This window comes from Mobula birostris, chromosome 16, assembly GCF_030028105.1.
Source record: "Mobula birostris isolate sMobBir1 chromosome 16, sMobBir1.hap1, whole genome shotgun sequence".
Classification (NCBI taxonomy): Eukaryota; Metazoa; Chordata; class Chondrichthyes; order Myliobatiformes; family Myliobatidae; genus Mobula; species Mobula birostris.
In genome coordinates, this window is record NC_092385.1 from 80469567 (window position 1) to 80496100 (window position 26534).

Sequence of the window (26534 nt, forward strand, 5' to 3'; positions counted from 1 at the left end):
TTTGATTCTGCGCTTCTTACTCCCTTGATTACAAATCGATAGTAAATATTAAAAATTTAGATTATAAATCATAAATAGAAAAGGGAAAGTAAGGTAGTGCCAAAAAACCGAGAGGCAGGTCTGGATATTTGGAAGGTACGGCCCAGATCCAGGTCAGGATCCGTTCAGCATTCTTATCACAGTTGGAAAGAAGCTGTTCCCAAATCTGGCCGTACGAGTCTTCAAGCTCCTGATCCTTCTCCTGGAGGGAAGAGGGACGAAAGGTGTGTTGGCTGGGTAGGTCGTGTCCTTGATTATCCTGGCAGCACTGCTCCGACTGCGTGCGTTGTAAAGTGAGTCCAAGGACGGAAGATTGGTTTGTGTGATATGCTGGGCTGTGTTCATGATCTTCTGTAGCATCTTCCGGTCTTCGACAGGACAGCTTCCTTACTAGGTTGTAATGCACCCTAGAAGAATGCTTTCTACGGTGCATCTATAAAAATTAGTGAGGGTTTTAGGGGACAGGCCAAATTTCTTTAGCTTTCTCAGGAAGTAAAGGCGCTGGTGGGCCTTCTTGGCAGTGAATTCTGCTTGGTTGGACCAAGTCAGGTCATTTGTGATATTGACCTCGAGAAACTGAAAGCTTTTGACCTGTTCCACTTGCGCACCACCGATGTAAATTGGGTCATGCGGTCCGCTACTCCTTCTGAAGTCAACAACCAATTCCTTCGTCTTGCTGACATTGAGGGATAGGTTATTGCCTTCGCACCATGCCACCAGGTTCTTAATTTCCTCTCTGTACTCAAACTCATCATTACCCGAGATATGGACTACGATTGTTGTGTCATCAGCAAACTTATATATTGAGTTTGATGGAAACTTGGCTACACAATCATGGGTGTACAGTGAGTAGAGCAGGGGGCTGAGTACACAGCCCTGTGGGGCACCGGTGCTCAGAGTGATTGTAGAGGAGAGCTTGTCCCCTATTTTTACAGCCTGGATCCTGCCTGTGAGGAAGTTGAAGATCCAGCTGCAGATCTGAGTGCTAAGGCCCAGGTTCCGGAGCTTAGGAATCAGTTTATTTGGACTGATGGTATTAAAGGCAGAACTGTAGTCAACGAAAAGGAGCCTTACATATGTGTCTTTATTCTCCAGGTGTTCTAAGGAGGAATGTAGGGCCAGTGAGATGGTATCTGCCGTTGACCTGTTGCTCTGGTAGGTCAATTGCAAAGCGTTGAAGTTGACCGGTAGGCTGTGATTGATGTGTGCCAAAACCAATCTCTCGAAGCACTTCCTAGCAATTGATGTTAGAGCCACAGGTCGATAGTTATTCAGGCATGTCACCTTGCTCTTCTTCGGCACTGGGATTATTGAGGGGATTTTAGACTGAAGCAAGGAGCAGTTGAAAATGTCAGCAAATGCTCCAGCTAGCTCGCTTGCACAGGCCCGGAGAACCCGTCCTGGGACACCATCTGGTCCCGTCACCTTCCTTGGATTTATCTTCAGGAAGGCCCTTCTAACGTCCTCCTCGGAGACGATGAATCTCAATGCCACCAGGTCCGGTTCATCCGGAGGGAGCGGGACGCTCCTCTTCTGTTCGAATCTTGTGTAGAATACGTTAAGTTCGTCAGGAAGAGAAGCGCCACAGTTATTGATATTCCCAGCCTTTTCTTTGTGCCCAATGCTCTCATTTAGACCCTGCCAAAGTCTACTGGCATCCCTCTGGTTAGCTTGGGCTTCCAACTTGGCTCGATATTGCCTCTTGGTGCCCTTAATGGCTTTCCGGAGTTCACACCTGGATTCCTGAATGCCTGAACTTGAAGCTGCTCCCCCTCTCCACTTCTGATCCCTCTATGAGGATTGGTATGTGTTCCTTCGTCTTACCCTTCCTGAAGTCCACAATCAGCCCTTTCGCCTTACTGACGTTGAGTGCCAGGTTGTTGCTGCGGCACCACTCCACTAGTTGGCAAATCTCACTCTTGTACGCCCTCTTGTCACCACCTGAGATCCTACAATGGTTGTATCATCAGCAAATTTATAGATGGTATTTTGAGCTATGCCTAGCCACAACTGTAGGTTATTCTTAATGTTCCTTGAAACTTTACAGTAAAGATGATGCATTTTGGTTTTCAGATGTCACTGATGGTAAGTTTTATATTAAACAGCTCAAAATGAGATACTCGATTTTTTTTTCTCCCCCACCCTTGCAGGTACTGCAAGCAATTAGGAAGGCAAACTGTATGTTGACCTATATTGCAAGAGGATTTGAATACAATAATGTCTTCCTGCAGTTACTCTTTTTAGCTATTTTGACTGCAAATTCCAAACTTGACCTCTACCACCATGAAATACAGTGTATTCTGCTTAATTGGGCGACAGGTTAATCAAGGCAGCCACTTATTTGGGACAATTCTTAAAGAACAAAAACTAATTGAGAAAATAGCAGCGATTTTCTTCATTTATTTGGGACACTGATGTTTATTTGGGACAGGAGACTGTTTCTGAACAGTTCCTAACTAGCGTTAAACATGTGCACTTGTGTGGCTGTTAGACAATACCCTGTGCTCAAAGCAAACTATTTTTAAATAACATCATTTGTGTGTATTTGTGTCAAAAGCAGCAATTTTTGTCACTGATGGTTGGCAGAAATGAGCAGTAAAACAATTCAGTGTTTTACTCACTGCATTTTAAAGCATCCTGACTTGGCGATGCCAGAAACAGCCAGGCGAGAGAATGAAACAACTTGACTACTTCATTTTCGGATCTACAAAGAATTTGAAGATATCAGCAATCACTTTGAATGTTACAATTAGAATGAAGAGTTGGAGGATGCAATTGTTGAAGGCATTGTTTGAAAACAGTCCATTATCTACACTAGGTGCCTGCACTGATTTTGTTCATTTATAGTCAAAAGACCGTTGCAGCACACGGTCTTCCTTCGTTGATAACAATTAGGAACAAATACAATTTTATAGTACTGCAATAGTATTGATAATAGAAACACAGAAAACCTACAGCACAATATACAGGCCCTTCGCCCACAAGTCTGTGCCAAACTTGTCCCTACCTTAGAACTACCTAGGCTTACCCATAGCTCTTTATTTTTCTAAGCTCCATGTACCTATCCAGGAGTCTCTTGAAAGACCCTATCGTTTCCGCCTCCACCACCGTTGCTGGCAGCCAAATTGCATGCACTTATCACTCTCTGGTTAAAAAACTTATCACTGACATCTCCTCTGTACCTACTTCCAAGCACCCTAAAACTGTGCCCTCTCTTGCTAGCTGTTTCAGCCCTGGGAAAAAGCCTCTGACTATCCACACGATCAATGCCTGTCATTATCTTGTACACCTTTATCAGGTCACCTCTCATCCTCCGTCGGTTCAAGGAGAAAAGCCCAAGTTCACTAAACCTATACTCTTAAGGCATGCTCCCAATCCAGGCAACATCTTTGTAAATTTCCTCTGCACCCTTTCTATGGTTTCCACATCCTTCCTGTAGTGAGGTAACCAGAACTGAGCACAGTACTCCAAGTGGGGTCTGACCAGGGTCCTATATAACTGCAACGTTACCTCTCGGCTCTTAAACTCAATCCCACGGTTAATGAAGGCCAATGCACCATATGCCTTCTTAACCACAGAGTCAACCTGCATAGCAGCTTTGAGCGTCCTATGGACTCGGACCCCAAGATCCCTCTGATCCTCCACACTGCCAAGAGTCTGACCATTAATGCTATATTCTGCTATCATATCTGACCTACCAAAATGAACTACCTCATACTTATCTGGGTTGAACTTCATCTGCCACTTCTCAGCCCAGTTTTGCATCTTATCAATGGCCTGCTGTAACCTCTGACAGTCCTCCATACTATCCACAACACCTTTGTGTCATCAACAAATTTACTAACCCATCCCTCCACTTACTCATCGAGGTCATTTATAAAAATCACAAAGAGTACAGGTCCCAGAACAGATCCCTGAGGCACACCATTGGTGACTGAAACAGAATATGACCCGCCTACAACCGCACTGCCTTCTGTGGGCAAGCCAGTTCTGGATCCACAAAGCAAGGTCCCCTTGGATCCCATGCCTCCTTACTTTCTCAATAAGCCTTGCATTAGGTACCTTGACAAATGCCTTGCTGAAATCCATATACACTACATCTACTGCTCTACCTTCATCAATGTGTTTAGTCACAAACTCAAAAAATTCAATCAGGCTTGTCAGGCACGACGTGCCTTTGAGAAAGCGATGCTGACTATTCCTAATCATATTATGTCTCTCCAAGTGTTCATAAATCCTGCCTCTCAGGATCTTCTCCATCAATGATTGCATTTTGTTAAAGAAAGTAACATATTGAGTAATAGATCACTTTTTCAAATAAGAAGTTAATTATTTTGTAGATTAATAGCTCAGTGAATGATTAAACAAAGACAACAAAGGGAATATGAAAAGCCTGTAGCAGGATCTGGACCAGCTGGAAAAACTGGCTGAAAAATGGCAGATGGAATTTAAGAAAGACAAATATGAGGTGTTGCACTTTGGGACGATAACCAGGGGACATCTTATATGGTAAGTGGTCTGGGACAAAGGAGTGCAGTGGAACAGAGAGATCTGGAAATACAGATCCATAATTCCTCAAGGTGGCGTCACAGGTAGATAAGAGCACATTGGTTTTCTTAAATTAATGTATTCAGTCCAGGAGCTGTTGAAATTAGAGAAGACGTTGCTGATGCCCAATTTGGAGTATAGTCTGCAATTTTGGTCACCTACCTACCGCAAGGATGTAAATAATGTTGAAAGACTTAAGTGGAAAAAAATTACAAACCCCATTTCCAGAAAAGTTGGGATATTTTCTAAAATGCAATAAAAACAAAAGTCTGTGATATGTTAATTCACGTGAACCTTTATTTAACTGACAGAAGTACAAAGAAAAGATTTTCAATAGTTTTACTGACCAACTTAACTGTATTTTGTAAACGTACACAAATTTAGAATTTGATGGCTGCAACGCATTGAACAAACGTTGGGACAGAGGCACGTTTACCATTGCATTACATCACCTTTCCTTTTAATAACACTTTTTAATCGTTTTGGAACTGAGGATACTAATTATAGTAGATGTGCAATTGAAAATTTTGTCCATTCTTGCTTGATATAAGACTTCAGCTGCTCAACAGTCCGTGGTCTCCGTTGTCTGATTCTGCTCTTCATGATGCGCCATACATTTTCAATAGGAGATAGATCAGCAGGCCAGTCAAGCACACGCACTCTGTATCTACAAAGCCATGCTGTTGTAGCCCGTGCAGAATGTGGTCTGGCATTGTCCTGCTGAAATAAGCATGGACGTCCCGGGAAGAGACGTCGCCTTGATGGCAACATGTGTCTCTCTAAATCCTAATATACGCCTCAGAGTCAACGGTACCTTCACATACATGCAACTCACCCATGCAGTGGGCACTGATGCACCCCCATACCATCACAGATGCTGGCTTTTGCACCTTTCACTGATAACAATCTGGATGGTCGTTTTCATCTTTGGCACGGAGAACTCGATGCATGTTTTTTCCAAAAACTAGCTGAAATGTGGACTCATCTTACCACAGCACATGGTTCCACAGTCTTTCGGTCCATCTGAGATGAGCTCGGGCTCAGAGAACTCGCCGGCGTTTCTGCATAGAGTTGATGTATGGCTTCCTCCTTGCACAATACAGTTTCAAGTTGCATTTCTGGATGCAGCAATGGACTATGTTGAGTGACAATGGTTTTCCGAAGTACTCCCGAGCCCAGGTGGCTATAATTGTCACAGTAGCATGACGGTTTCTTAGGCAATGCCGCCTGAGGGCTCGAAGATCACGCGCATTCAACAGTGGTTTCTGACCTTGCCCTTTATGCACTGAGATGTCTCTGAATTCTCTGAATCTTTTCACAATATTATGTACTATAGATGTTGAAAGACCTAAATTCTCTGCAATCTTGCGTTGAGAAATGTTTCTTTTGAATTGACTAACAAGTCTCTCATGAACTTTGGCACAAAGGGGTGAGCCACGACCATCCTTACTTGCAAAGACTGAGCCTTTGATGGATGCTACTTTTATACCCAGTCATGATACCTGCTACCAATTAGCCTGATTAATATGGAATCTTCTAAACTGGTGTTACTTGAATATTCTGTACACTTTTCAATCTTATTTTAACTCTGTCCCAACTTTTGTTGAGTGTGTTGCAGCCATCAAATTCTAAATTTGTATATATTTACAAAATACAATTAAGTTGGTCAGTAAAACTATTGAAAATCTTTTCTTCGTACTTTTGTCAGTTAAATAAAGGTTCACGTGAATTAACATATCACAGATTTTTGTTTTTATTGCATTTTGGAAAATATCCCAACTTTTCTGGAAATGGGGTTTGTAGAAGGATGTTGCCAGGACTGAAGAACCTGAGTTACAGGTGAAGGCAAAAGAAGCTAGCACTTTATTCCTGAGAATGTAGAAAATTGAGGGGCAACTTCATAAGAGTAAACAAATTATGAGTAATGTGGATAGGGTGAATGCAAGCAGGCTATTTCCATTGAGGTTGGATGAGATTACAACTGAAAGTCATGCTTTAAGACAGTAAGACAAAGGAGCAGAATTAGACCATTAGGAGTCTGCTCCAACATTTCATCGTGATTGATCCAATTTTCTTCTCAGCTCCTATCTCTTGCCTTCTCCCCAGATCCCTTTGTGCCCTGACCAATCAAGAATCTATCAACCTCTGCCTTACATATACATAAAGACTGGGCCTTCACAGATGCCAGTGGTAAAGCATTGCACAGATTCACCACTCTCCAACTGAAGAAATTCCTCTTCTTCTTCGTTTTAAAATGACATCCCTCTATTGAGGCTCAGTCTCTGGTCTTAGACTCTCCCATCATAGCAAACGTCCTCTCCATATCCACTCTATCAAGCCTTTTCACCATTTGATAGCTTTCAATAAGATCACCCCTCATTTATCTGAATTCTAGCGAATAAGGGTCCAGAGCCATGAAATGCTTTTCATATGACAAGCCATTCAATCCTGGAATCATTTTTGTGAACCTCCTTTGAACCCTCTGCAGTGTCCGCACATCCCTTTTGAGATAAGGGCTCAGAACTGCTGACAATATTCCACGTGACATTTCACCAGTGCTTTATAAACTCTCAACATTACCCCCTAGCTTTTATATTCTAGACCTCTTGAAATGAATGCTAAGATTGTATTTGCCTTCTTCACCACAGACTCAACCTACAAATTAACATTTAGGGAATCCTGCATATCCCTTTGCACCTCAGTTTTCGTTATTTTCTCTCGTTTCAGAAAATAATGAATTCTTTCATTTTATCTCCCAAAGAGTATGACCATACACTTCTCGACACTGTATTCTATCTGCCATTTATTTGCCCATTCTCTCAACTTAAGTTCTTCTGTAGCCTCCTAACTTTCTCAAAATGACCTGACCCTCCACCCATCTTCATATCGTCTGCAAACTTTGCAACAAAGCCATCAATTCCGTCATCCAAATCATTGATTTGCAATGTGAAAAGAGTTGGTCCCAACACAGACCCCTGTGGAACACCGCTGGTCACTGCCAGGCAGCCAGTAAAGGCTCCCTTTATTCCCACTCTTTGCCTTCTGCCGGTCAACCTTTGCTTTATCCATGCTAGAATCTTTCCTGTAATACCATGGGCTCGTAGCTTGTTAAGCAGCCTCATGTGTTGTGCCTTGTCAAAGGCCTTCTGAAAATCCAAGTACACAATATTAACTGATTCTCAATAACTGCTTGTTATTTCTTCAAAGAATTCCAACAGATTTATCAAGCAAGATTTTCCCTTCAGGAAACCTTGCTGACTACAGCCTATCATGTACCTCCAAGTACCCGAAGACCAATATCGACTCTCTCTTCTCTATTACACTTTCTATATCTGAAGAAATCTTTGGTATTCTCTTTGTCTTACTTTCAAATTCCATTTTGACCACGTAATGATTTTTTTTAGTTGCCTTCTGTTGGTTTTCAAAAGCCTCCCAGTTCTCGAACTTCCCACCAATTTCTGCTCCATAATATGCCCTCTCTTTGGCTTTGACTTCTCTTGCTCACTATGGCTGTTTGACCCTACCATTAGTCTACCTCCTCCCCCCCGGGACGCACATATCCCGCGCCCTTCGAATTGCCTCCAGACATTGCTGCTCTGCCGCATTCCCGCCAGGGTTCTTTTCCAATCAATTCTGGCCAGCTCCTCTCCCACGCCCCTGCAATTCCCTCCGCTCCACTTAACAGCGATACATCTGACAGCATCTTTTGCCTCTCAAATTTCAGAGTGAACTCGATCCAACTATGATCACTTCCCCCACCCCAAGCTCCCCGATCAAATCCGGCCCAACACACAACACCCAATCCAGAAAAGATAATCCTCCAGCGGGCTCAAACATGAGATGCTCCAAAAAGCCATCTCTCAGGGCACTGTAGAAATTCCCCGTCCTGGAACCCAACACCAACTTGACCTTCCCTCTCCACCTCCATATCGAAGACCCCCAGACTGCCACACCATTGCCCCCCCGTCACGCACCTTCCATCTCTCTTTGCAATCTATAGGTCAAACACTTACTGCTGTTTGGGAGCCTTTATGTAACTCCCAAAAGGGAGAATTCACCCTTACAGTTCCCTCGTTCCATCCACAATCATTCAACACCTTCTGATCCTACGTCACCTCCCCCTAATGACCTGACTTTACCCCCCCAACCAACAGAGCAACGACCCCACCCTCCCTCCCATCAGCATGTATTCTTGGACATTAAGCTCCCAATACCTTTAGATAATCAGAGAGTCTAAAGGTGTAAAGTGAAATGTTTAAGGGGTATATGTAGGAAACTTCTTCACACAGAGGGTCATGAGAGTGTGGAAGGTGCTGCCAGTGCAGGTTGTAGATACGAGTTCCATTTCAGCATTTCAGAGAAATTTATGCAGATAGATTGTGGAGCACGAGGGCTACGGTCCAGGTGCAGATCAATGGGACAAGCAGACAAATGGTTTGGCATCGATTAGATGACCAAAGTGCCTGTTTCTGTGCTGTGGTGTTCTACACTAGAGAGTTATTGGAAATGGTTTATTGTTGTCGCATGTACTAAGATACTATGAAATGTTCCTCTTGTCTGCCATTCATACACACATATCATTACACACTGCACTGCGGTAGAACAAGAGAAATCAATAATAAAATGCAGAATGCAATGTAACAGCTGCAGAGAAAGTGCAGATCAGGTAAACAATAAAGTACAAGATCAGAACAAGGTAGTTTGTGAGGTCAAGAGTCCACATTATCATATGAGGGATCCATTTAATAATATTATAACTGTGAGGCCTCTGCAGTCTTTGAGACTGGTGGTACATGCCTTCATGGTTTTTGCATTTCCTGCTTGTGGCAGAGTGGAAAGAGAGAGGTGGTCAGACTGAGAGAAGCCTTGATAAGCCTGAGGCAGCAAGATATGTTTTCAGAACAGAAGGAACGAAGAGGACATGGTTTCTGGAAAATGGAATCACAGGAATATGGTGTGGTGATGGAGGCATTTGGCACACTGGCCTCCATTAGTCAGGACAGAAAGTACAGGAGTTGGAACGTTATGTTGTAGTTGGTGAAGCCACACCTGAAGTATCAGGTCACACTGGCATACTTGTCTTGGAGGCTGACAGGGTGCACCCTTCCAAGGCGTCAGGCCCCGATGGTAGCGTTCTGAAATCCCGTGTGAAACAACTGGCGGAAATGTTCAGTGATATCTTCAATCTCTCACTGTTGCAGTCGTGGTCCCTTGAGTTTCTCATTAGGAGACCAGTCAGTGAGGATTCGAAATAACATCTCCTCACTGACATTCAACACAGGCACACCTTCAGTATGCGTGCTTACTCTCTACACCTGTGATTTTCTGGCTTGCCACAGCACCAACACTGTCTGTAAATTCACTGATAAAACAACTGTTAGCAGAATCTCGGAGGGTGAAGAGGAACTGTACAGGGGAGAGAGAGAGATCATAAACACGAGAAAGTCTGCAGTTGCTGGAAGTGCAAAGCAACGCACACAAAATGCTGGAGGAACTCAGCAGGTCAGGCAGCAGCATAAATGGAAATGAATAAAGAGTCAACATTGCAGAGGTCCCATCAGTGGCGTGAGCAGAGCACTGCAAGCTAAATAAACGTACAGGAGGGACAGGTGGAGCTGCCATTGTCAGGAGTAGGCCAGTGATGAGAGTAGAAGCGACAGGCTTTGGCTCAGAGGAGGAGTTGGCTCTGGGGAGGCTTCTGTTAAGATTTCCTTTTTGTTTTTCCCTTACTGTACCTGGAATAGTAAATGGTGGTTTTGTGTTCTTCACGCCAGATGTTGGAGTCCAGGAAGACCCAGTGTTTCCTGGGGAACTACATATGCACGAAGTGCCTCCGGCTGCAGCTCCTTGGAGACCATGTTAGGGATCTGGAGCAGCAGCTGGATGACCTTCGGCTTGTACGGGAGAGTGAGGAGATAATCAAAGAGAGTTACAGGGAAGTAGTCACCCCGTAGTTGTAGGAGGTGAGTAGCTGGGTGAATGTCAGGAGAAATGGAAGTAGGCAGTTAGAGCAGAGCACCCCTGTGGCCATTCCCCTAATGTTCTAATGTGTTCTGTATTTCAGATAAGTATATAATTTCTTGCTCAGTTTAAAGGTAGCTTGTTTTTTTTTTAACCTTTTTATCTATTTCCTTAGAACTTTGATAATTGGGGCAGCCACCAAAATGTCCAGGTTCCAATGCGTCCCAATTAACTAGAATCCACTGTAGTAATGCTTCAGGTGCATTGGAACATCATCACTTGCATGTTTCCATTTCAAGACACACAAGTCTACTGATTTGTAAAGGTCTCTCAACTTTGTTAGATCTAAATCCTTGAACCCATTCTTTAGTGATTTACTGGGGATACCTTTGGTACTTGAAGAAGAAGGATTGCTACCATTTTCTTAAAGGCATTTAGAAAAGGGCAATAACTGTTCACTTCACCATTAATGGTCAGATTGTGAAAAAGGAATGAATTAAGTAAATTAAGTAGGAGCCTGTTGAGATCACATCTACAATTTTGTCTGCAGATCAGGTTGCCATACCAAAGGAAGGATATATTTACAAAAGGTAGAATGTAATAGAATATCTAGATCAGAATGATTCCAGATGTTTAGGAGCTGGTTTAATCAGTGAAATGAGAATAAGCAGTTTGAATCCATAATCTCTATATTTAAGCAAATGATGTATTTTTAGGAGAGCCTGGGAAATTCATAAATGATTTAACAGGGAAGGCTTACCTAGGAACATTACAAAATCTTTAAAAAAGGATTGTAATCTCTAAATAAGCAGTGGACCGTTAGGCACTAAATTAAGAAATATTTTCACCTACAAGTTGTGGATCTTTGGCATTCTCTATCTGTTTCCATTTTAACTACATCTTTCTTATAACAGGATGACCAATACTGTACACAGTACTCCAAGTGCATCCTCACCAATAACTTGTATAACTGCAAAGTGATGGACCAGCTCCTTTACTTAATACTTTGACTAATTGTCAGCATATAATACTCCTTTTCACCCACCTTGTCTACCTGTGACGCCACTTGAACTGGGTACTTGTACTGCTATGTCTCACTCTTCCATTCCACTTCCTAGCGTCCTACCATAGTATTAGTCTTATGCTGATTTGACTTCCCAAAATGCATTACTTCTTACTTATTTGTATTGAAATCTATTTGCCACTCCTCAGCACACTTCGGTAATTGATTATGATCCTTTGTCATCTACAATAATTCTTCTTCACTGTCAACATCACCTAAATTCATGTCATCTGCAAGTTGACTGATCGTCTTGTGTATTTGCATCCAAAACATTTATGTAAATAACATAAGGTTTCCAACCCTGACCCCTGCTGAAGTCACCAGCCTCCATATTGAGAAACAACTTGCAAACGTCAACCTCTGAGCCTTTGCATCCAACTGGATTTCATTTGATCTAGCCTAAAACAGCCTACTATTTGGGACCTTGTTGGAGGCCTTGCTATGAAGTACAGTTGCCTTGCCCTCACCTGTGCATCTCCAAAAATCTTTAAAAGGTTCGAGTTAAAATTTAAGGCTAAGTTTAGTTGTCTTTCAGTCATAAACACATGAACACAGCTAAACGAAACAGCATTCTCCTGGGGCCAAGGTGCAAAACACAGTACCAGCAGTCACACATAGCACATATGGTTTTGATAGCAGAAAAATATGCAGTCACACAAAAAAATATAGCCCAAGTCCCTGAGTGTCAAGATCCATAGATTGACGTTGCATGGATGTTGTCCTGGAGCTATGTTTCTGCAAGAACAACTCGTGAGTCTTTCTGTAGTTGGTCGTACTGACTCCTCCTAATCAGACTCCATCAATCCATATGCTGGTAGAGCCTGACCGTCAGAATTGCCTCCAGTAATTTCCCCACTGCTGATGTCAGGCTGTAGTTCCCTGGCTTGTCCTTGCTACACTTCTTAAACAAAAATTATTGACAAGTTCTGTCACTTCCATTCATTTAATTAAAAATGTAAATCAGTTTTCTAATATTCTTCAATGTTTAAAATGATAAAATTGGTCCTCTTGAAGATCAGAGTGGTCGGCTATGTGCGGAACCAAAGGAAATGGGGGAGATCTTAAATAGGTTTTTTGCGTCTGTATTTACTAAGGAAACTGGCATGAAGTCTATGGAATTAAGGGAAACAAGTAGTGAGATCATGGAAACTGTACAGATCGAAAAGGAGGAGGTCCTTGCTGTCTTGAGGAAAATTAAAGTGGATAAATCCCCGGGACCTGAGAGGGTGTTCCCTCGGACCTTGAAGGAGACTAGTGTTGAAATTGCAGGGGCCCTGGCAGAAATACTTAAAATGTCGCTGTCTACGGGTGAGGTGCCGGAGGATTGGAGAATGGCTCATGTTGTTCCGTTGTTTAAAAAAGGATCGAAAAGTAATCCGGGAAATTATAGGCCAGTAAGTTTAACGTCGGTAGTAGGTAAGTCATTGGAGGGAGTACTAAGAGACAGAATCTACAAGCATTTGGATAGACAGGGACTTATTGGGGAGAGTCAACATGGCTTTGTGCGTGGTAGGTCATGTTTGACCAATCTATTTTAGTTTTTTGAGGAGGTTACCAGGAAAGTGGATGAAGGGAAGGCAGTGGATATTGTCTACATGGACTTCAGTAAGGCCTTTGACAAGGTCCCGCATAGGGGTTAGTTGGGAAAATTCAGTCGCTAGGTATACATGGAGAGGTGGTAAATTGGATTAGACATTGGCTCAATGGAAGAGGCCAAAGAGTGGTAATAGAGAATTGTTTCTCCGAGTGGAAGCCTGTGATTAGTGGTGTGCCACAGGGATCAGTGCCGGGTCCATTGTTATTTGTCGTCTATATCAATGATCTGGATGATAATGTGGTAAATTGGATCAGCAAATTTGCTGATGATACAAAGATTGGAGGTGTAGTAGACAGTGAGGAAAGTTTTCAGAGCCTGCAGAGGGACTTGGCCCAGCTGGAAAAATGGGCTGAAAAATGGCAGATGGAGTTTAATACAGACAAGTGTGAGGTATTGCACGTTGGAAGGACAAACCAAGGTAGAACATACAGGGTTAATGGTAAGGCACTGAGGAGTGCAGTGGAACAGAGGGATCTGGGAATATAGATACAAAATTCCCTAAAAGTGGCGTCACAGGTAGATAGAATTGTAAAGAGAGCTTTTGGTACATTGGCCTTTATTAATCTAAGTATTGAGTATAAGAGCTGGAATGTTATGATGAGGTTGTATAAGGCATTGGTGAGGCCGAATCTAGAGTATTGTGTTCAGTTTTGGTCACCAAATTACAGGAAGGATATAAATAAGGTTGAAAGAGTGCAGAGAAGGTTTACAAGGATGTTGCCGGGACTTGAGAAACTCAGTTACAGAGAAAGGTTGAATAGGTTAGGACTTTATTCCCTGGAGCGTAGAAGAATGAGGGGAGATTTGATAGAGGTATGTAAAATTATGATGGGTATAGATAGAGTGAATGCAAGCAGGCTTTTTCCACTGAGGCAAGGGGAGAAAAAAAACCAGAGGACATGGGTTAAGGGTGAGGGGGGAAAAGTTTAAAGGGAACATTAGCGGGGGCTTCTTCACACAGAGAGTGGTGGGAGTATGGAATGAGCTGCCAGATGAGGTGGTAAATGTGGGTTCTTTTTTAACATTTAAGAATAAATTGGATAGATACGTGGATGGGAGGTGTATGAAGGGATATGGTCCGTGTGCAGGTCAGTGAGACTAGGGAGAAAATGGTTCAGCACAGCCAAGAAGGGCCAAAAGGCCTGTTTCTGTGCTGTAGTTTCTATGGTTCTATGGTTTGATTTTCTGAACATTCTGGAATTTTGAAATTTTATGATATGGATGAGAAGAATAACTATTTGTCATGTACATTGAAACACACAGTGAAATGAGTCATTTGCATCAAATCAAATTAACGAGGATTGTGTTGGGGGCAGCCTGCAAGAGTCGCAAAACAATTGTGCTTTTTACTTCCTGATTTGTTGTCTGAACGTTTTTCAATGTTGTGACTGGTCCGCCTGCTTGATGACTGCAGCTGGAACCCCAACTGGTAAAGATACCCACTGGGATTTGTGATTGTTAAGGCTTCAATATATGGAGAGGAATATGGTATTCTGAATGTTTACTGCCCTCCAGCTCATCCTCTCAGATTCCTAACAGATGCTTTTTCCAAACTTACAAGCTTTTCAATACAAAACATTATTGTAGGTGGGGATTTTAATCGTCTCATGGACCCATTGATGGACGGAGTGCCTAGTGGTCCCCCATTGCTCTCCTCACAGTCCAAACGAATCATGGGCTTATGTGGAGAACTAGGATTTGTGGATGTCTGGAGGTTGTTACATCCCTCAGACAAAGACTTCACATTTTTTTCTAATCCACACAAGTGTTATACCAGAATAGACTTTTTTCTAACCCCCAAAATGCTCCTAGATTTAGTTGTATCCTGCACAATTGGAAATATCGGTATTTTTGAGCATGCAGCAGTATATTTAAATATTAAGCCCAAAGATAATTCAGCACGATCTAGATTTTGGAGGCTAAATCCTTTTATTCTAAAAGATAATAAATTTGTAGACTACTTCCGAATTCAAAACTTCCCTATCTACTAATTCGAAATCAGGTAGTAGTCCATCGATGCTCTGGGAAACTGCTAAGGCCTATGCAAGGGGATTAATTATCTCCTACTCTGCTAGTAAGAAGCGACAAACTGCGGAACAGCAGCGCCTAGTGGAAGCAAAGCTTGCAGCAGCTGAAAAGGATTATATTAATAAGCCTGCTGCAGCCAAGTTACAGAATATTACAGCCCTACGCTGTACACTAAACTCTTTACTTACACAAGCCACCAAAAGAAGATTGACATTTGCTAAACAACGATTGTTTGAACATAGTGAGAAACCAGATAGGTATTTGGCTTAATTTAGCTAGAAAGAAAAATGCCTCTCAGACTATTGCTTCAATTAGGGATGGGACAGGAGCCCTCACTAGTAATTCTAAAATGATTAATGTTGTGTTTAAGAATTTTTATTCTAAACTGTATCAATCTGAGCAATGTAATGATGGATTATCTAGGATGGAGTCCTTTTTCAGGAATTTAGATCTCCTAGGCATTTCTTCTGAACAAGAGTCCTTCCTCAATGCTCCGTTATCTAAACATGAGATACAGGAAGCTGTGAGACAGCTCCAAAGTGGGAAGGCCCCTGGTCCTGATGGACTCACTAGTGAATTCTATAAAGAGTTCACAGGGTTACTATCAGAGCCTATGCTAAACACGTTCAATCACGCATTTAATTGTGGTCTCCTCCCACCATCATTGAGAGAAGCTAATATCTCCCTAATTCTTAAGAAAGGAAAGAGCACTGAAGATGATCCCTCCTACAGGCCTATTTCATTGTTATATGTTGACTTCAAAATCTTATCTAAAACCTTAGCGTGTGATTAGAAACTGTGTTACCTTTTATCATAAAAGAGGATCAGACGGGTTTTGTAAGAGGCTATAGATCATCTAACAATATCAGAAGATTGCTTAATGTGATTCAGGCATGTCAGTAACAGGCAGTGGACAGCTTGGTGGTTTTCTTAGATGCGGAAAAGGCCTTTGATCGTGTGGAATGGCCATATCTTTTTTTTAACTTAAGAACGATTTGGTTTGGGCAACAATTTTATTAGTGGGTGAAGGTTCTTTATAATGACCCTTTGGCTGCGATTCTCTTAATGGCATTATGTCTCCCATCCACTACATAATGTACTGGTTGGGCACAGGAGTACATTCAGCCAGAGACTCATTCCACCGAGATGCAACACAGAGCGTCATAGGAAGTCATTCCTGCCTGTGGCCATCAAACTTTACAACTCCTCCCTTGGAGGGTCAGACACCCTGAGCCAATAGGCTGGTCCTGGACTTATTTCCTGGCATAATTTACATATTACTATTTAACTATTTATGGTTTTATTACTATTTAATTATTTATGGTGCAACTGTAACGAAAATTAGTTTCCCCTGGGATCAATAAAGTGTGACTATGACTAGGTCGGATAATTTTAGTGTTCTGAGGCGCAGCCGGCAGGGCTGTCCTTTATCACCACTACTTTTCACACTAGTGATCGAGCCATTGGCTGCAGCTATTCGGCGAGACCCCAAGATATCTGCTCCAGACATAGGACTAAAGTCACATAAAATTACATTGTATTCGGATGACGTTCTAATTTTCTTATCAAACCCTTATACAATGCATCAATTCATTTAGTGCCTTTTCAGGTTATAAAATCAACTTTACTAAATCAGAGGCTATGCCTCTGCGGAATCTGTAGCCGGTATCTGACACTCAGGGTGTTTTCCCCTTTAAGTGGTTGCAGACAGGTTTTGTTTACTTAGGCATATTTATCACACCTATGTTTGATCAATTGTTCAAAGCTAACTTGACACAATTATTTGACAAAATCAAGCAGGGTCTTGAGCGATGGAGCACTCTTCCCATTTCTTGGCTTGGCTGAATATCCTTGCTCAAAATAAACATTCTTCCTCGTCTGCTCTACCCAATACAAATAATGCCAGTCATTTTTACCCGACAAATACTGAAAAAAAATGGCTGATTTGTTTCTTTCATCTGGAACAAAAAAAAACCCTGTATTAAAATGTCTTAACTTACAGCTTCCCAGTAGTCTAGGGGATCTGGATTTTCCAGACATCAAAAAATGTCAATTAAGTTCCTTTTTATCTTATGTGGTTGACTGGGTTTGCAGGAACCCCTCCTCAATTTGGCTAGACATTGAAGCTTCACAAGCAAAATGCCCTCTTATTAATTTGCTTTAATAAGGTGAAACTAGTTAAGGAATATTGGAGCAATCCAATAACAATTAATACAGTCAGGACTTGGAGGGTGGTGTGACAAATTGAGGGCAACGGAGTGAAAATATCACCCTTCACTCCAATAACCGGCAGTCCAGATTTTCAGCCTGTCATAGTGGATTCTGGATTTAAACTTTGGATTTCTAGGGGTATTTTACTTTACTTTATTGTCGCCAAACAATTGATACTAGAACGTACAATCATCATAGCGATATTTGATTCTGCGCTTCCCGCTCCCTGGATTACAAATCAATAGTAAATATTAAAAATTTAAATTATAAATCATCTAGGAGATCTGTTTGATGAAGGAACGATGATGTCTTTTAGTCAAATAGTACAGAAATTTAACATACCCAACAAGGATCTTTTTTGTTTCTTTCAGATAAGAGATTATATACCGAAAAAAACATCATTGTTAACTGATTTCTATAGTTCTGACATAGAAAAGAGGGTGTTGCACTCTAAGGGTGAAGTCTCTACACAGCATCCTGAGGGAATGTTCTTGTGGAGAGGCTGAGCAGCTGGGAAGGGTCTGGGAGAAAAAGCTGGGAGTAGAAATTATAGCTGAAACATGGGATAAACATCTGTGATAATGCAAAGGATATTTCAGTTTGTAATAGAACTAAAGCACTGCAATTCAAAATTCTGCAAGAACCCATCCGACTTCAGATCGTCTCTTGAAATTTAAGACAGTGGTTTCTCCAACGTGTTCTAAATTATAAGTAAATACTGGAACTTTCACCCACTGTTTTTGGACTTGTCCCAAACTTCATGCATACTGGAGTGATATTTTGAGTGAAATGGAAAAGATTCTGAAGACGGAGCTTGAACTGGACCCAGTGTCATTTCTCTTAGGCTTACCCAACAGTCGTATTATTAAGGCACATCAGAAAAAACTTCCTAACATCCTGACTTTTTGTGCGAGGAAGAACATTTTACTTTGTTGGATATCCGATGAGGCCCCTGGACTTTTTGGTTGGCGTAAGTTAATCAAGGAATACATTCCTTTGGACTTTTTGACGTGTATGGTACACTCAAAAACAAATAGTTGTCATAAAACACGGCAACCTTTTCTGCAGTATATAGATGTAATCCTGTCTGCTATACTAATAAGGACTTCTGTATAGGATGTTGTGGTGATGTCTGTATTTTGATGGAAGGTGTTCTTATACCTGATATCTGTGAGGGGAAGAAATGTAAATGTAAGTGTATCTGGAAATAGAAAGTTTCATTATGCTGAGCAAAAAAAAATTTAAAAAGGAATACCCACATATCAGCTAATATGAAATCCAGGTACAGAGATTTCTAGATTTTTGGTCGGTAGGAAATGTCACAGCTGTGTCACTGGGATGTCATATCCAAGTTAATGTTTTCCCTCTAGCCCCATAAAACATTTTCAGGTGTTTGTTTGTCTGGCCACTGTCTTTAAGCTGCTTCAGTCCTTCATTCACCCAAATCAGTCACTTGCCAAAGTGGGCTCCAAATTTTCAGACCTCTATTACAGGTTAAGTCACGTGATCTTTTTTGATCTATTAATTTGCTGAATTTTTAACTAATTACCTTAATGGCTCTATTCAGAAGATTGATTCTTTCTTTCAAATTAGATATAAAGAATGATTCAACCTGTGCCTGAAACCATCAACTTCCCTGCCGAGGAAGAGAAGATACTAAAGATCTGGAAGGAATTGGATTGTTTTCAGCAATGTCTGAAGCAAGCTAAAAACAAGCCAAGGTAACATTTCTCATGGGTTTGTTCAATAATTAAGAGTGAGCCGTATATTAAAATAGATTTTCTGCAGCGTTTCTTAGCTGCACAAACTAAATACATGTATTACGGCAGTTTGAGTAATGGAATTTACCCTTACAAATTCACAAATCACTACCAGAGTATCTAAGATATATAATAAAAAATTGCTCTTGTCGACTCAATGATCAAAAACAAATAAATACAAATTTTATTTTTTATTTTTCTTGATGCATGCACAGATGTGGTTTTGTGTTGTGGAAAATCATAATAGTGATTGCTTTGTAGGAATGCACCCCTTTCATCTCTACCCCCATGCTGCAGGGGGGTCTCCTGTATGAAAAAGTATTTTATTGGCCAAGTTGCTGAGGGAATATATTGTACAGTGGTGCTAGAGAGTTTGTGAACCCTAAGTTTATGCATAAATATGACGTAAAATGTGATCGATCTCCAAGCGTCCTAAAACTAGATAAAGAGAACCCAATGAAATAAATGACACAAAAAATTTTATACTTTTTCATTTATTTATTAAGAAAAATGATCCATTAGCATATGTATTTGTTGGAAAAGGTATGTGAACCTTTGCTTTCAGTAACTGGTGTGACCCCCTTGTACAGCAACCACACATTTCCAGTTGATCAGACCTGCGCATCGGTTTGGAGGAATTTTAGACCATTCCTCCTTACAAAACTGCTTCAACTCTGGGACGTTGGTGTGCTTCCTTGGAAGAGCTACTTGCTTCAGGTCCTTCTACAACACTTCTATAGGATTAAGGTCAGGACTTTGACTTGGCCATTCCAAAGCACAAATTTTCTTTGTTGATTTACTCTTGTCTTTTGGACCATTGTCTTGTTGCATCATCCAACTTCTGTTAAGTTTCAGGTGATGGACTGCTACCTTGACATTCTCCTGTAAAATGTCTTGATACAATTTTGAATTCATTGTTCCCTCAACAATTGCAAGCTGTGCAGGCCCAGAGGTAGCAAAGCAGTCCCACACCATGATGCTCCTTTCACCCCATGTTTCACAGTTGGGATGAGGTGTTGGTGTGCATTGCCCTTTTTCCTCCAAACATGGGAATGTACATTTCTGCCAAAAGTTCAACTTCTATCTCTTCTGTCTCCTTGTCCCAGAAGTGCTGTAGAACATCCAGTTGGTCTTTTGCAAACTTGAGACATGCAGCAATGTTTTTTTTGAGAGCAGTGGTTTCCTCCGTGGTGTCCTTCCATGAACACCATTCTTGTTCAGTGTTTTTCTTATAGTGGACACATGAACAGAGACTTTAGCAAGTTCTTGAGATTTCTGCAGGTCTTTTACTGTTACCCTTGGGTTCTTTTTCAACTCCTTCAGCATTGCACGTTGTGCTCTTGGTGTGATCTCTGCAGGATGCCCACTCCTAGGGAGAGTAGCAACAGTACTTTGTTTTCTCCATTTGAAGACTATTTCTCTTACTGTGAACTGATGAACACTCAAGTCTTTAGAAATAGTTTTGTAGTCTTTTCTAGTTTCATGCATCTCTACATTTCTTCTAAGGTCCTCTGAAAGTTCTTTTGACCGAGGCATGGTCCACATAAACAGATCTTTCTTGAGAAGACCAGGCCCTGTCAGCAACCTGACTTTGTGTATCTTTTTTTTTATAAGGCAGGGTACCTCTACAATCCACACCTCCAGTCGCATCTCATTTAGTGGAACACCTGACTCCAACTAGTTCTTGTAGAAGGCATTACCCTAGAGGTTCATATACTTTTTCCAACAAAATACATGCAACATTTTTTTTGTGTTATTTATTTAATTGGGTTCTCTTCATCTAGCTTTAGGACTTGCGTGAAGATCTGATTACAGTTTAGGTCATGTTTATTTCAGAAATAGAGAAAATTTTACAGGGTTCACAAACTTTCTAGCACCACTGTATAACACTTTGTATACAACAAATTATACGACATCTGATAAAACATAATCTACTATACCTTGGCCCAAAACTTCGGCTGTTTATTCTTTTCCATAAATGCTGCCTAGCTGCTGAGTTCCTCCACCATTTTGGGTGTGTTGCTTGGATTTCCAGCATCTGCAGATTTTCTCTTGCTTTTGATTGTTCCACCATGCCATTTCTTTTCAACTTGCTTACGTGTATTTTTTGCAATAATTAAGCTGTCATTCCAGGTGATGAGAATTTCTTATGAACGGAGCTCTAAAAGAGTACTAGTGTTAATATAGTAGATTTAGTTAATTGGTCCATCTGTGAATTGGAGCTGCTGCTTATTTGGGACACCTCTTCAAGAAAAAGATCTAATTAAGAAAATAGCAGGGATTCCCTTTGTTTATTTAGGACACCAGGCTGCTTGCTTAGGACAGGAGACTTGCTGAACAGTTTCTAACTAGGGTTGGTCACGTGAACTTGCGTGGCTGTTAGAAACTACACTGTTCTGAGAGCAAAGTTTTTAAATAGAATTAATTGTGCATGTTTGTGTTCAAAAAGCAGTGAGTTTTGGCTCTGATAGTTGACAAGAAATAGGCAGTAAGACAACTTAGAATTGTTTTGCCCACTGTGGTTTCAAGCATTCAGGAGATGTCAGACGTGCCCGGCAGTGAAAATAAAACTCTTTCACTACGTCAACACGTTAGGAACGATGAAGAATTTGAAGATATCAACAATTATCTTGAATGTTAAAATGAAAATGAAGATTTGGAGGAAGCGATCATCAAGAATATTGTGTGAAGGCAGTCCATTATTTGCACTAGGTGCTAATGCTAATTTTGTTCATTTACAGTCAAATCGAAAGAACACGGAGCATGTTGGTTGTCCATTGCAACCAAAGATGACAGTGAAACTTGTGCAGGAGAGTTTTTAAAGTGGAAAAGTCATTGCACTGGGATAGTTCCATTCTCTTGACCTCAGAAGACTGGTCCAGTCATACAAGTAGTCGTCACTAACTGGGGTCTTCCTTGGTTGCAGTGAATAACCATGATTACTTCTGTGTCTTATCATGTTCCACGAAACATTGCAGAACTGCCTTCTTGGCCATTGGATCTCATTGTTGATTTTATCTGCCCAGTCTGCCGGAGTTGACTTAACTAGGCATGTCCTATTTCACTGGGGTATGAGATAACTCACGTGGTCCTTTTGAAGCAGTGTACTGGGTTGTGTCCGCTTTTGCATGGAAACAGCTTGTTGGAGCCATAGATGAGAGCTGAGTGTTTGTAGAAACCGAAGCTAAGTGAGTTGCCTCGGAATAGGCTAGAAAAGCCCCTTTATCAGAGGTGCTACCGCTCCCTGGACATCCCATACATGACAGTGTACACTGGATGAAGCCCTCCATCAATAGTTAGGAACTATTACACAGTTTTATAGTATTGGTAGTGCTCTTATTTGTTCTGTATTTCATGTAAGTATATAATTTGTTACTCGGTTAAATGGTAATTTGACCGATTTTTACACCTTTTTAATTAAATTTCCATTAAATTTCAGATAATTGGGCAGCTGCTTAATTGGGCCAAAATGGTCTTGAAAGTGTCCCAATTAACTGGGATCCTCTGCACTTTGCTATTATACCGCTATCTATCTTTGTCACTGAAATTTATATTATACCTTTATCACCGCTATCAAAGTTTTGAATGCCTAACTTCCTATCCTCTTGTTCTCCATTCACTTTAAATTCCATTCGTTTAATTGTCACCTTTATTTTCTCTGACACATACCTGTAAGTCAGTTGAATCCTACATCGTGGCTTTGTCCCCAGGTATACTGAAAACCCTTATTTTCAAATCAGTTCATGATTCTGCACTGTCCTTCATTCCATCTTCATTCTTTATTCCATCAACTCCTGCTTGTTTTCTATACGTGCATATTTACCCCACTTCCTACTTATCTACATAATTGTTGCCAGTTTTCAGCCTTCTTGGAATTGTATTTTCATACTATCTTTAAAATAGTTTTCTCTTCTTGAAATATTTTTGTAAAATGTATTTTGTTCTCTTTAAACAAACTTTCTATTACCTAATGTTGACATCCTTTGTTCTTTTATTTAATTGCTTTTGCTATTCTCTTTCCTTTTCCTATAGGCAGAGCACACACCAGATTATTTTTATATACAGTGCCTATAAAAAGTATTCACCCCCCCCCCCCCCACCGGAAGTTTTCATATTTTATTGTTTTGCAACATTGAATCACAGTGGATTTAATTTGGCTTTTTTGACACTGATCAACAGAAAAAAATTCTTTCATGTCAAAGTGAAAACAGATCTCTACAAAGTGATCTAAATTAATTACAAATATAAAACACAAAATAATTGTTGTTCATCCCCTTTAATATGACAGCATATCATCACTGGTGTAGGTAATTGGTTTTAAATGTCACATAATTAGTTAAATGGAGATCACCTGTGTGCAGTCAAGGTGTTTGAATTGACTGTAGTAAAAATACACCTGTATCTGAAAGGTCCAGCTGCTGGTGAGTCAGTATCCTGGCGAAAACTACACCATGAAGACAAAAGAACACTCCAAGCAACTCCATAAAAAGGTATTGAAAAGCACAAATCAGGAGGTGGTTACAAGAAAATTTCCAAGTCATTGAGCATCCCATGGAGTACAGTTAAATCAGTCATCAAGAAATGGAAAGAATATGACACAGCTGTAAATCTGCCTGGAGCAGGCCATCCTCAAAAACTGAGTGATCGTGCAAGAAGGAGACTAGTGAGGGAGGCCACCAAGAGACCTATGACAACTCTGGAGGAGTTAAAAGCTTCAGTGGCTGAGATGGGAGACACTGCGCATACAACAACTGTTGCCTGAGTGCCTCACCAGTTGCAGCTTATAGGAGAGTGGCAAAGAGAAAGCCGCTGAAAAAACTCACGAGATCTCGGCTAGAGTTTGCCAGAAGGTATGTGGGAGACTCTGAAGTCAGTCCGAAGAAGGTTCTATGGTCTGATGAAACCAAAATTGAGCTGTTTGGCATAAGTCAAACACCATACATCGTCAAAAACATTCCACCCCTACTGTGAAACATGGTGATTGCTGCATCATGCTGTGAGGATGCTTCACTGCAGCAGGCCCTCGTCGGCTTGTGAAGTTAGAGGGTAAAATTAATACAGCAAAATATGGGGAAATCCTGGAGAAAAACCTGATGCAAGCTGCTAGAGAACTGCAACTTAGTAGAAGATTTGTTTTCCAGGAAGACAATGACCCCAATAAACTCAAATCTACACAGGAATCGCTTAAAAACAATAAGTTAATGTCCTGGAGTGGCCAAGTCAGCCCAGACCTCAATCCAATTGAGAATTTGTGGCTGGACTTGAAAAGGGCTGTTCACTCATGATCCCCATGCAATCTGACAGAGCTTGAGCAGTTTTGTAAAGAAAAATGAGGAAAAATTGCAGTGTCCAGATGTGCAAAGCTGATAGAGACCTATCCACACAGACTCAGGGCTGTAATTGCTGTCAAAGATGCAGCAACTAAATACTGACTTGAAGCAGGTGAATACTTGTGTAATCAATTATTTTATGTTTTATAGTTGTAATATCTGTTTTCACTTTGACACAGGAGTCTTTTTCTGTTGATCAGTATCAAAAAAACCAGATTAAATGCAGCGTGACTCATTGTTGTAAAACAAAATGTGACAACTTCCAAGGGGAGTGAATATTTTTTATTGGCACTGTAAATATCTCAATGTATTTATTCAGTATAAATTTTCTGTTGATTGATTGTGTATCTGTCTTGTGGATTTACCTTTATCGATTGTCAATTAATATTGGGCTTGACAGGTACACTTTCTATGATGGACCACCTTTTGCCACTGGCCTTCCACACTATGGCCATATTCTTGCTGGGACAATAAAGGATGTAGTGACCAGATTTGCTCATCAAAGTGGATTCAGTGTGGAAAGAAGATTTGGATGGGATTGCCATGGTTTGCCTGTGGTAGGTTACTGGAATGGATGACGTTTCACCAGATGTTTATTGTCCTGTGGATTAAGAGTTTCAGTGTATGAATATATTTACATATTTGCATTTATTCAGTTTTAACTGATTCTTGCTCCTCTCATCATCTTGACAATTGTTGAAACTAAGCACTGAAAAGAGAATATGATTAATTTGCGAGCTGCCTTTTAACAATTGTTATTCATACCTGAAAGGGATTGCTTAGCTTTCTCCTCATTTTTAAAATACTCATTGCTTTATTAAAATCTTACTGTGTTTTGGATGGTTTAAGGAAGGAATTGGAATGTACTTAAAATTTAAATTTGAAATTTGACATCATAGTACAACAGTTTTTGGTTATTCTCTCGTACAGGAATATGAAATTGATAAGACGCTGGGTATTAAAGGACCTGAGGATGTAGCAAAAATGGGAATAGCTGAATACAACAGACATTGTCGAAGTATAGTGATGAGATACTCAGATGAATGGGAAGTAAGTACTCATGATACTGCACAGCAGCTACCAAATTTCTCAGTTTGTGGACCTGTCTTCAGAATTAATACTGGAGGTTTTAGGCTATGAAGTAGTCTTTTCTTCAGGCTGATCAGTATGCTAATTATTGGATGTAACATAACTGTGTTTGCTTTGGGAAGTCTAATAATTTAAAAAGTACTTGTTTCAGAAATAGGATTTTTTTGCCTCATATGCAGTGCATTGATTTATTTGGTTTTTGAATTAACTAATTAACAGAAGTTTTAAAGATGTGATTAATTTAAATAAATTCACAAAATTTAATATAGAAGTTTTAACTTTGAAATACTAATTTATTTCATTTTCGGTATTACACTACAACAAAATACTGATGTTTGTTACTTTGCTTTTACTTTTAAAACTATTATTATAAAGCTGAACTTTATTTATAAGGAGTGTAAATGTTCTTCATCATCAGACTACTGTCACTAGGTTGGGACGCTGGATTGATTTTAAGAATGACTACAAAACCCTGTACCCATCTTTTATGGAATCTGTCTGGTAAGTGATAAAACTAAAGATAATTGTTTAGAATTAGTTCATGTTGGTACATTGAGTAGTCCAATCTTAGCTTGAATTCAGTATTGTATATTGTAGTCAGACGCAGAAGCTCAATATCTTTACATGATACTGACAAGTTTGTTTTACAAAAATTGTTTATTATTAAGTTTTTATACTGGCAATCTATTACTATTCACCATTTAAGATTGAGAAGAAAGTGAAAGCATCTGCCTCTGACATCCGTGAGATAGAAATGGAGCACTCTTGAAGCTTAGGAATTTTTGGAATTTTCCTCCTCGTAGAGAAAGTGAGACTGAATATGCGAATACTGAAATCATTGAGATTTTGCATTGAAAAGGGTGTTAAATGCATGGGAAACAGGCAGAAAGATGTATGTGAATTCAATC

At 40.5% G+C, this 26534-nt stretch overlaps 1 protein-coding gene across 2 annotated transcripts in view; it reads left to right on the top strand.

Moving 5' to 3' along the window:
* The window catches only part of iars1 (isoleucyl-tRNA synthetase 1), a 202722-nt gene that overhangs the window by 9611 nt on the left and 166577 nt on the right, over positions 1-26534 (top strand). For both annotated transcript variants that reach the window (XM_072280984.1, XM_072280983.1), the window contains exons 2-5: positions 19041-19168; positions 24938-25094; positions 25468-25587; positions 26045-26127. In XM_072280984.1, coding sequence (XP_072137085.1) covers positions 19050-19168; positions 24938-25094; positions 25468-25587; positions 26045-26127 — 479 coding nt within the window. In that variant the 5' untranslated portion in view covers positions 19041-19049. The remainder of the gene's footprint in view (positions 1-19040; positions 19169-24937; positions 25095-25467; positions 25588-26044; positions 26128-26534) is intronic.